This window comes from Pholcus phalangioides, unplaced genomic scaffold (genome assembly GCF_987345545.1).
Source record: "Pholcus phalangioides strain wild (caught in Gottingen) unplaced genomic scaffold, Ppha-v1.0 ptg000021l_1, whole genome shotgun sequence".
Classification (NCBI taxonomy): domain Eukaryota; kingdom Metazoa; phylum Arthropoda; class Arachnida; order Araneae; family Pholcidae; genus Pholcus; species Pholcus phalangioides.
This window is the reverse complement of record NW_028301614.1, coordinates 4743509-4755682: the sequence shown is the minus strand read 5'-3', so window position 1 is coordinate 4755682 and position 12174 is coordinate 4743509. Positions and strand designations below refer to the sequence as shown.

Below are 12174 nucleotides of genomic sequence, written 5' to 3'. Positions count from 1 at the left end.
AATCGTGATTCGACACAAAATTCCTCTACATTTCGACATGAAAGATCGTCATTTCTCCCACACATTTTTTGTCATACCACACAGTGCTTGTCCGTACTATGAGGCTATCCTTGGTGTGGACTTCCTGAGTGCACAAGCTGCTGCATTCAAATTCAGTAAAGATGGACTGTCATTGACCATTCCTCAACCAGTGCCATCTGCCAAAACCTCTGTCGCTTGCACCAAGAGAGACATTATTAGTCCTCGCCACACAGAACTTTTCATTCCTGTCTCAGTGACGGAACCTCTTCAATCTTCTATGGTCTTCAATGATACCTGCAACTTGAACCAAGTTTCGCATGTTGCTCATGTTCTACATGTTCCTGAAGAACACAACACGTCTGCCAGTGTTGCGTTACCAGAGAAATTTCCTGATTCGGATGCAACTTCAGTACATCTCGTACAGAATCACTCGCTTGAAGACCTGCAACAAGGTGAAGATGAGTTTTGTCAGCACATCAAGGACTGTATTACAAACAACAAACACTTGCCAAGACGTTACCAGAACATTACATTCTTTCACCACAATGACGTCTTGTGTGTTTCATCTAAAGCGAAACCGAGTAAAGTGAAAACTGTTCTTCCCAAGTCATTTGTTCCAGACGCTTTGTCATTGTCGCATGGTGTTTCATCATCTGCACATGCTACACATTCACGAACACTCCTTCGTCTTCGACAGAAGTATTGGTTTCCTAACATCGTAAAGCTGACGAAAGCATTTGTTTTTTCATGTGTGTCTTGCTTGGTAAAACAGAGACCACAAAACTGTATCGTGTCTCATGTGTCCACCACTGACTGTAAAAATTCATCGACAAATGATTCCCATCCTCCAGATGCTGATGATGATGATAAGTGGACTGATATGACTCAGGTATTTCCAATTTCTTCCTCTTTTTCGTCTCCTCAAGTATCTCATACCTCTACTAATTGTAATTTGAGGTCATTTTTGCATAAAATTGGATGTCCCACATAATTCTTTTTCCATTCACTTAGGAAAGCTCACTTACATCTTATTATTCTTATTGTGTTGTATCTTATTATTCTTATTGTGTTAAATTTGCATAACCACTGTGTCACTCGCCACTTATGTGTTCACTAACAAGAACTGTTCCTTGTGTACCAACAATAACTAACCCAGTCTAGTGACTGCATCTACTTCAAGTTCTTGGCTTGTATGTCGTGCATCGAGTCGACTTGTCATGTCAATATATATTCTTTTTTTGTGTGTGATCTTTTTTGAATTTTATTTTTCAATTTGTGTAATGCTTAAAGCCTTTTTGGTATATCATTAAGTTGGTACAGGCACTCTCACTCACCTTTTGGGTCACTCACTCGTCATCTCCTGCACCTTCCCTATGTTTATACATAATTAAGTGTTGGTGTGCGTTTGTCTCGGATGTTGCTGTATGTATGTGCACGCTCTTGATTTTTTTTTTCTAGTTTTTCTTTCCAGTGAATCCTCGTTCTTTGTCAACATTGAAGTTATATCATTGATGATATGTGTTTGTGCATACTGCTCCTTGTGAAGATGACATGGTTTTTTTTTGGGGTTTTCATGTGAAAGTATGATAAAAGTGTTGATGTCATATTATGAAGCTTATTTCTTTTAGGCTGGAAGTTTATATTCTTGGCGTTTGATTCTGTTTCTTTTAGATTCTGAAGTTTGTTATCGTAGTTTTGATTTATTTTTTTGAAGTTGTTGAGGTTTAATTGTGATTCATTCTTTTGTAAAAAAAAAGAGAGAAATGTCAAATTGTTTTTTTCTTTGGAGCAGAGGATATGTACATAGATGGACATTTCTAATTGATTATATCTTCATTGTCAACTACGAAGCACAAGTTTGTCTTAAATTTTTCTTTGTATATTTTATTTGGTATAACACTGTTGATTGTGTATTACACACATACTAACCAAACAGCATTGTTTGATCCATATAGTATACTTGACTGCTGGCACAAAATTTTTTTTTACACAACGTATGATACTATTGCCATATATTTTGTTTTTCTTCCTGACATGTATTCTGATGCTCACTTGTAATGTGCATACATATACACACACATACACCATATATATATATATATATATATTTTTTTCTCCTTGTTGAATTCTGTTTGTTGCATAACATTTCATGTTTTTTGTGTGTTTGTTGTACACATTATGTTTACAGTGTTACATTATGGTTGTCATGTATGCGATTCACTCTCACCTTTTCTCTCGTGCCATATGAGACGGGTTCCCGTAGGTAATATGTTATGAGTGCACCTTACACAAACTCTCTCCCCCTCTCGCCTTCTCATAGAGAAACCACACATCATACATACATCAATACATGGGATGCAACACGTGTGCTCTCCTTTCCCTCACCAGGTATTCTAAGACGCACTTGAGCACTGAATAAGTACGTATTACATAACACAATCACAACTCTGCAGACAGACTCTGAGCCAATGAAAACCCCTTACAGAAATCAGGCGATTGCCTTTGACCAATAGCAGAGGTCTTCACCAACTTGGTTTGGGAACACACGAGGCTTTTGCCAGAGAGTATTGCTGGAGGTTGGACGACCAACATGTCGCGCTTGAAGAGTCGTTAATTTACTCTCTCTCTCTCCTCCTAACCCCGGGTCGAGATCCCTCAATGTAGGGGACGCAAGAAACCTTGCCCTGAGATGACGGTGAGTGATTCAAACTATATATAATTATTGTGTGACTTTTTTTTTGTGTTCAATTTGGTGGAGTGAGAGTGTCCATGTTGAATGTAAATTGTATCGAGTTTAGTGTAATTCACGGTGTCGAAGTATTTTCAATGAATGAATAAAATTAAATTGTAATTCTCTAATTAGAAAGATTATTATTTTCGCAATGTACTCCGCACTAGTGCAGTGACGTAGCCGAAAAACGTACGTCTACGTACAGATGATGACGTCACTCCTCTGGAGACGTACAATCTAGGATCGTTGTGCGATCTCGAATCGGAGATCGTCACACATCGTGTGCCGTATTGCTTATTATGCCATGTCTACTGCTTATTGTGCTGTATATCTTATTGTGGTGCACTGCAATATGATGCATTGAGTATTGTTGTGCATTGAGTATTGTTGTGCATCACATATTGTGGTGGATTCCATATTGTACTGTATTGCTTATTGTGGTGCTGGACTGCAAATAGTGGTGCATTACTTATTGTTATGCATTGCGTATTGTAGTGCATCGCGTGCCGTATTGCTTATTTTAATGTGTGCTCATTACGTATTGGGGGTGTATTGCTTATTGCGGCGTACTGCAAATAGTGGTGCATTCCATATTGTAGTGCATCGCGTGCTGGATTGCTTATTGCAACGCAGTGCGTATTGTATATTGTGCTGTATTGCTTATTGTAATGCAGTGCTTACGGTGTATTGTGGTGCATTGCATATTATGGTACTTTGCCTATTGCGATGCATCACGTATTATGCTGTATTGCTTATTGTGGTGCATTCTTTATCATGCTGTACTACTTATTTTGCTGTATTGCTTATTGTGGTGCATTCTTTATCATGGTGTACTACTTATTTTGTTGTATTGCTGATGGTGGTGCATTGCATATAGTGATGCACTTTTTATTTTGGTGCACTGCATGTAGTGGTGGATTGAGTATTGCGCTTTATTGCCGATAGTGGTGCTTTGAGTGTTGTGATATATCGCATATAGTGGTGCATTCCTTATTGTGATGCACTGCATATAGTGGTGCATTACTTATTGTGCTGTATGACTTATCATGGTGTATCACGTATGTATAGTGGTGCATCGAATATTCTGTTGTATTTACGATGGCAGTGTATTGCTTATCGAAATCAGAGTGGGAAACTGGCAATTGAATGACTATTTTGGCAGGTATTCGCAGTGCCTGAGGAATATTTTGCTTTATAATTAACGAAGATGTGACGAGTAATTAGGTTCATTGGAGGAGTTGGGGGGGGCGGGTCCCCATAGTACAAGTATAAAATTAATTAATAATAAAGAGGGGAAAAAAAAGAAATCCACACTTACAGTACCCGTCGTTAATAAAATCACCAGTCAATTACAAAAGCCGCTTTATAAAATAAAATCGCAAAAATGAAAGCAAATCAATACCAATGGCATTATAATATTTACGTTAATAACACCATTTTGAAAGGTGGGAATGACCAGCACAAGATAAGCTTGTCCGTTAGTTTATGCCGTTCTAGCTCACCTTTTTTTCTATTTTGAATTCAAAACATAGGATTTTTTGCGTCTAGTAGAGACAGGGAAGGAACTTTCTTTTTAAAGTTCTTTTAAAGCAAAGGGAACCGTATAAAAAAATTTAGATTTTTTATTTTGTAACACCCTGTATTTTCGGTCTCAAAACTCGTACAGGGTGATTTTTGAACACATTTTTAATATTTTCTTTAAATTGGAACCATACCTGCACGATGAACGGTTGACGAGATGAAGGCCGAATTAGGATTTACAGGACACCCTGCATAGCGAAAGTTGTTATTTTTCATCAAGTTCAAAATGCTAAGTCCAGAGAAAGTCAATAATGAAAAATGATTTTATTTCTCGGGCAATCAATAATTCATAATTCATTAATCTGATCACGTGATTTTCTTCCAATGTAGTGTTGTGATCAATTTCATGGTGTTTCTGAACAGTTTTTCGATTGCCAAAATCAATAGAAACAACAATTAATATACTTCGCAGTACTAAACATGGAATGTTCCTCACCTTAGGTCCATAGAAAGGCAGTGGTCCTCCCCAAATGGCACCCAAACTCGTAGCTGCCAACATTGCAAAAACTGCTTCTTTCCTATTCGACATGTAACCTGGAATGTTAGATCCACTAATGTTATTTGATCAAAATAAAGCACAATAACTTCAACACCCCCCCCCCTCCCACACATACACACACACACACGAGATTATTGCACATATTTGTAAGATAAAAACATCAATTTTTCCAATAGAGGATAAGATATATAATTTTGAGGCAAGATTAAGCAGTATATCCCATGTATATGACCATATAAAACCTAGTTTCAACGCGATAACTCACTAGTTGTCTTAAAAAAACGAAATATCCGGAAGTGATAGCTGCATATTACTGACTAAAATATAGCCTGACACTTTAAAGGGTTAGGTTCAGGTCACCAGCCTTAGGAAAACCAAAGGGGTCACGTGCACTCAAATTAGTTGATAAACTCTCCATAACTTACGTCTGACCTCTTAAAGCTGAAACGACGTTCTAGTTTTGTAACTGAATTTTCTTTTTAATTAATTTCTGAGACGGTTTTAGAATATATCATCAGATTTCATTGTCTTCGACAAAAAACTATTCTGAAAAAAATAAGGGAAAACCATGATCATATGGGATATCACCGTTTATCGCAAACAAATTGCAAGTAAAGTTGTTAATTTATAGCCGAAAAAGTTTTCGAAGGAAAGCAAAATTGCCAATTACAGCCAAATAAATTGCAAATGGCAAGCAAAATTGCCAATTGCAGTCAAAAAAATTATGAAAGGCAAGCAAACTTGCCAATTATAGCCAGAAAAGAATTCGAAGGCAATTAAATTTGCCGTCTATCGCTAAAATTGCCAATGCTGGAAAATTCGAAGGCTACTATATGCCGAATAAGTAAAAAATTCATTAAAAGAAACACAGGTTTCATAAATATGCGAAATGAATACATGTGTATAATTGTAATTAATTACGATAGTCATAATTACCACAATATAATTTATAAGTCGTGAAAATAATCTTAATTCTGGTTACTTGAAAAAGTTCAAGTAACCGTTGTTGTTGTTGTTGCTGGGGGATTACAAGAATATCCCGTAAAATATGGGTCGTATGGTCACCAGATATGTATATTATTTTCTGGCCTGCGAGCGGAGAAATAATGCATACCTGGGCCGCAGACTAAAGAGGTAAACGGCTGTATTCACCAACATAGTTTAAACTACAATCGCAGGTGAAAAAGATTGAAGATCGACCCGGATTGGGGGCCATTCAAGTATTACGTAAGCAGTAAAGATTAGAAAATATGCAGTGATCATTTACGAAATGAAGAACTTGATTGATGAACATTTTTTGAAAGATTTATTCTATGCATGGATATATTCAATTGTTAATTATGCAATCAGTGCTTGGGGAGGAGCATATTACGAGAATATTCGGAAATTAGATAATATATATAACAGAATAAGATCTCAAATATTAATCGATAGTTCTAAAATACAATGTCATACTCTAACTTTGAGACAAAACTTTTTGTACAGAGTTATCAAATATTCCCGATTAAATGAAAATTACTTAACGAAAAATCAAAATAGAACTACAAATAGATATAATCGAGTTTATTAAGTACCAAAACCAAATAAAACATTATATAAAAAGAGCTTTTCCTTCATTGCCCCTAAGATATTGAACATTTTTCACACTGAAAATCAATTTAATAATGATAAAAACATAAATCATGAGATTTTTGACTTCGTCAGACGCGTTGATTACGAAACCATTTAGAAGATTAGAACCATTTACGAAACCATTTTTTTGAAAGAGCAAAAGAGTATAATAATAAATAAGAGAAGTGGTGTACGATGGTTGTATTATATTGAGCTTCACGAAAAACAACTTAATTGTGAAGCGAAAGTACATTATAGATAAGCGAAAATACATTTGTGAACACATATCTAATAGATATAATAATGCTGTTGCAAGAGAAAAAAAAAATATCCTATAGCTTATGCTCCTTTAGGCCTGCTGGAAGGACTTTTTAGTCCCTTGAGGCTACAAAGTGTTTGTTTGTAATATGTGTGCATCCATTTTTTTTTCGTGTATTATATATTTGTATTTGTGTAACGCATTTCTAGATTTGTGTACTACATACTTGTATTCGTGTAACACATGTTTGTATTCGTGTAACACATGTTTGTATTCGTGTAACACATGTTTGTATTCGTGTAACACATGTTTGTATTCGTGTAACACATGTCTGAATTTGTGTATTGCATGTTTGTATTTGTGAAATTAAAAAAAAAAAATTCAGCCATTTTTGACCTCCTCCCCCCCCCCCCCTATCAGCAAAATTTCGTCAGCAGCTTAGAATATTTCATATCTTCAGAAAGGAGTGGTTGATGACGTATGCAACCTTCAAACCCCCCCTCCCCTCTTGCCTTCAAAAGTCAGCAAATCCGAAACCCGAAACCCCCTTACCCCCCCCCCCCCCGATGCTGATGTAATACTTGAATGACCCCTTGGTTAAAATCCTCAATTTAACAGATCCGTGTCGATCGGTAATCCTTTAACCTGCGACTGTAGTTTAAACTCTGTTGGTGAATACGGCCAAAAGTGTTTCACATTTTATAAGCTCCTGCTCAACTCTTCGGTATGCGTTTGAGTTGTATAATGGCACCTCGAGTTAAGATCGTTCCCTTGGCTTGTTAGTAATTCAAATTAAGAGCATTTTTTTTTCTAAAAATACTGCTTCTACTTAAGAGCAAATGCAGGGCGTCCCATATATTCGGACGAATTTCAAAAAATCGTTAATAGGCGTACAACAAATTGGTGTACCACGTTTTGTGTTATCAGGGGCCGTTCAAGTATTACGTAAGCAAATTTTTAGCCATTTTTGACCCCCCCCCCCCCCGGCAGCAAAATTTCGTTATTAGCTCTGCCCCTCCAAATCCAACTCATATTTTCATAAAGGGTCTTTGATGACGTAAGCATTATCCAAACCCCCCTCCTCCCTTGTCATCAAAAGTCAGCAGATCGGAAACCCCCTCTCCCCTATAGATGATGACGTAATACTTGAACGGCCCCCTTATATGTCCTAACTACAGCTGGGATTTTCTTATATGACCTACAAACAGACAGAATATGGTCCATAAAAAATGCATTTATACCCTTAAAAACAAAACGTGCCAAAAAACCTAAAAATATGTGTATGCCTTCATAAAATAGCCTGACCATATGTCCTCAAGGAAATCACGGGAAATCGTCAATCACTGTCCAAAATAATGCCAAAGGCACACATACAGTACACAAAAAATCGCTTCTCAAAAAGCTCCGTTTTTCTTTTCTGTACAAATCAAAAACAAAGTAATCGGAAAAGTAATTCGTTGGGAAAAATCTTCAAATCTCTCTACAGCAATACATAAACAGAAGAAGGACCGGCAAAGAATAAAATAAGGCAAATAATTAAAGAACCGGCAAAAAGTACATAGGTAGCAAAAATAATTTAACGACTTGCAAAAAATTAATAAATAAGAAAAATAATTTACAGACCGGCAAAAAACAACAAATGTATAGATAAGAGAATTAATTTGAGGACCAGCAAAAAATAAATTTGGAAACCGGCAAAAAATATACGATAAGAGAAATAGTTTGCGGACCGGCAAAATTAGATAAGACAAAAAATAAATAGATGAAAGAAATATATATATAATTTGAGGAAACAAAGAACAGAATTTAATTTATTTTGTCGTTTCCCGGCCCAATGAGGCTGCCTGACGACTAACAAATAACCTTTCTGAGGCATTGGGAAGGAGAAAGACATTTTTACATGTAAAGACATGTGTAAAGCATGAGCGTGTGTTTGTGTAAACAAAAATCCAGTCCATGTCCAAAGTCCAAATGTAGTATGCGCTCCAAAACTTCAATATTTAAAATTTCGACTGCCGCCTGGTAGTCGAGTGGTTAGGGAACTAGCTTCTCACTGTGCAGGTCTGGGTTCGAATCCCGGTTCAGGCATGGATGTTTACTAACACTAACAAATTCCCTGGACGGATCATGCTGATCCCTTGGGAATACGTGAGCATCACGTTATTAAAAAAAAAAAATCGTTGGTAGACAAAAACCATACAACATATATAAGATATAGAGATAACACATACGGATACAAGAATGAGTACGATATACCAGTGGCAAGGTACATAAAGTGGGATATAATGGGATGACTTATACACACACAGAGAAAAATACAAATGCACAATATAAATATATATATTTTTTAAATTAAATAACGTGATCCTCACGTATTCCCAAGGGATCAGCATGATCCGTCCAGGGAATTTGTTAGTGTTAGTAAACATCCATGCCCGTACCGGGATTCGAACCCAGACCCGCACAGTGAGAAGCTAGTTCCCTAACCACTCGACTGCCAGGCGGCAGTATATACTATATTTTCCAATCTATCTATTAACCCTGCAGACCATTTCTTATATCGGTTATTTTTCCGGTTTTTATTCATTTTTAAAGTTTCTACGGACGTTTTGCCCACCTTGTATATATAGACTGAGTGTGTGTAATTTATTTATTAAATCCGGCATTACTAAATCTATTGTAAAAATCATATTTCAAACATGCCCGAAAAACTTCTTCATATCTACAATCTGTGCCTTGAACAAGGAACTTTCCCATCGATTTGGAAGAGGGACAAAATTTTATATATAATCAAAAAGGAGTTACAGATGAATGATATTAAAAACTTCCGTCCTCTTTGCTTACTATGAGATCTGGGGAAAACATTAGAAAAATGTATATATAACAGATTAATATATCACCTTGAAAAGGATAAGATAATATTTGATAATCAATATGGATTTATGAAAAACAAGAGTGCAATTCAGGCCCTACAAAAAGTTAAAAACACGATAATGGAGAACTTTGAGAAAGATAAACTAACATGCTTGATATCTTTGGATATATCTAATGCTTTCAACTCCATTAAAATAGTTCAAGTTAAAATTGTCATCAGTGAAATGAAAATACCAACATATCTAAAAAATATATTTTTTGACTACCTACAACAAAGAACGTATTGGAATCAACTTACAAATGAGTTTGAAGAATATAATATTGGAGTACCACAAGGTTCGGTATTGGGATCCACGATATGGAACATTGCAGCAAATGAGATTTTAAAAAAGGCTACATTTAAAGGTATAATACTACAAGTGTTTGCTGATGACTTCTTGATCATAATAACAGTAGAAGCACCATACAAGTTCATCAAGAAATCAAAGAACATCCTTAAGGAGCTTGCAAGATGGGCGGACAGATTTGGCTTGAAATTTAATCTTCAAAAATGTCTATTTACGATAGTAAAAGAAATGGGGAAAATACCAACGATCCCCTCTATAAAGATGAATAAAAAATCACTAAAATATGTAACAAAATTCAAATACTTCTTCATCAATAGAAACTTTTCATGGACTGACCATACATTAAGAACAAAATGGCCAAAAAGACGCAAGAAATTGTTCAATGATCAAGAGCCACTTGGGGTGTCAAAGCTGAAGTGCTAAAAAAAATTTATTTGGAATGCTTGGAGAAAATGGTAATATATGGGTACGAAATCTGGTACACAAATACAAGAACTCATGATGACAAATTAATTTCTATCCAGAGGAAAGCTTTAATTGTAATCTCAAAATGCTATATTACGGTTTCTAATGAAGCATTGAATGTACTTACTGGGATACCACCCATACAGCTACGCTTCAAAATCTGCTGAAACGTTACAAATTGCTTCAACTTGGAGAACAAATATGCATTAATTAAAATATTGTTAAAAGAGAGCACATAGAAGAAGATAAGCCAGCTCTAATACCACCGTGGGAGAAAAAGAAGATCGACTGGAATGAAGATCAAAAGGATGGTATGGAAAATTCAATTTACACAGATGGATCCAGGATTGAAAACAGGGTTGGCTGTGCTTATGTGCATTATAAAAACACACAGATTGAAAAGGAGCAACTAACAAGGCTTAGTGATCATAGCACTGTATTTAGAGCCGAAATTACAGCGATATCACAAGCGGTGCAATATACTCATGAAAATCACCTTCAAAATGTGCACATTTTTAGTGATTCGAAATCGGCACTACAAGCGCTAGCAAACCCTAACAATTATAACGAAATTCATCGTACAATACAAAATCTGGCAACGATAAATAATATCAAATTTCATTGGATCAAAGCGCATAATAATAATAAAAGAAATGGCTATGTGGATAATAAAGCTAAAGAGGTAACAAAAAAAGGACCAAATTGACATTAAAACTAAAATCACTAAAATACAACTTAAAAATGCCATAAAAAATATACAGGATGAATGGCAGAGGCTGTGGAACTCAACTACAAAAGGAAGATTTACACACTCAATAATGCCGAAGGTTAAAAGAACCAACATCTATGGTTCTACATCAACCAATTGTTAACTCAACATGGAGCACTGGGAGTCTATCAGGCAAGGTTCCACAGACGAGACTCATTATGTATCTTCTGCAAGAAGGAGGCTAGCGACGCTCAACATATAGTATATAGATGTGAAGCATGGGACAAAGACAGAAAAGAATGCAATTTTAGCGATCACAACATAAAAATCTTAACATTGGGGAAAAATAAGAAAATAGCTAATTTCTTAAAATCCATCATGCAAAAAAGCGTGGAATATTATATACATCACCAATAATGTCCTATTTTATGACAAGGTTTAAATGAATACATAATATATATGATATATTTGTTTTAAATAAATAGATATTATTGAAAAGTTGAATAATTTTAAGGTGTTAATACAACATTGTATATAAGTGCATTTGATGAATACGGAAAGGATTTTCTGATTTAGACTGGATTAGCGTATACCATTTTTTCAATGTAAAGTTCTCACTTGAATCTTTTGTGTTGCTGAATTTTAATAATACGTACTACAATTTTTTCCAATTTATGTCATATACTGATTTTTTACGAAAATATGTAAACTTCTAGTTCGTGATAGCATGTGTGTTGCAGTGCACATAAAATATATGTTAATATCTAATACTGTAAGTTATAATGCATAAAATCGACTGAAATATAACTTGTGTTATATTTCAGTCGATATATAATATAACGGTGTTCCTCGATCTCGTGCAAAGTTAGCTGATTGACGGACTGATTTGCTTCGTATATTTCAGCTGACCTGATGTGTGTATAGGTTTTTTTTCATTCTTTCTTTTTCTTTTTTTTTATGTTGAAAGATCAAATGATTGTCGGACTCATGTGTGATATGTGAATGTGTATCTACAGTGTGATAATTACAATGTGAAATATAATACTTAAGTGAAGCAATTATTATAAACCCCATTTG

General features: G+C 35.4%; 1 protein-coding gene across 1 annotated transcript in view; it reads right to left on the bottom strand.

The window, feature by feature from the left end:
* Positions 1–12174, bottom strand: part of LOC149070526 (acetoacetyl-CoA synthetase-like) — a 102004-nt gene that overhangs the window by 69436 nt on the left and 20394 nt on the right. The window contains exon 6 of the mRNA XM_089248879.1: positions 4770–4867. Coding sequence (XP_089105005.1) covers positions 4770–4867 — 98 coding nt within the window. The remainder of the gene's footprint in view (positions 1–4769; positions 4868–12174) is intronic.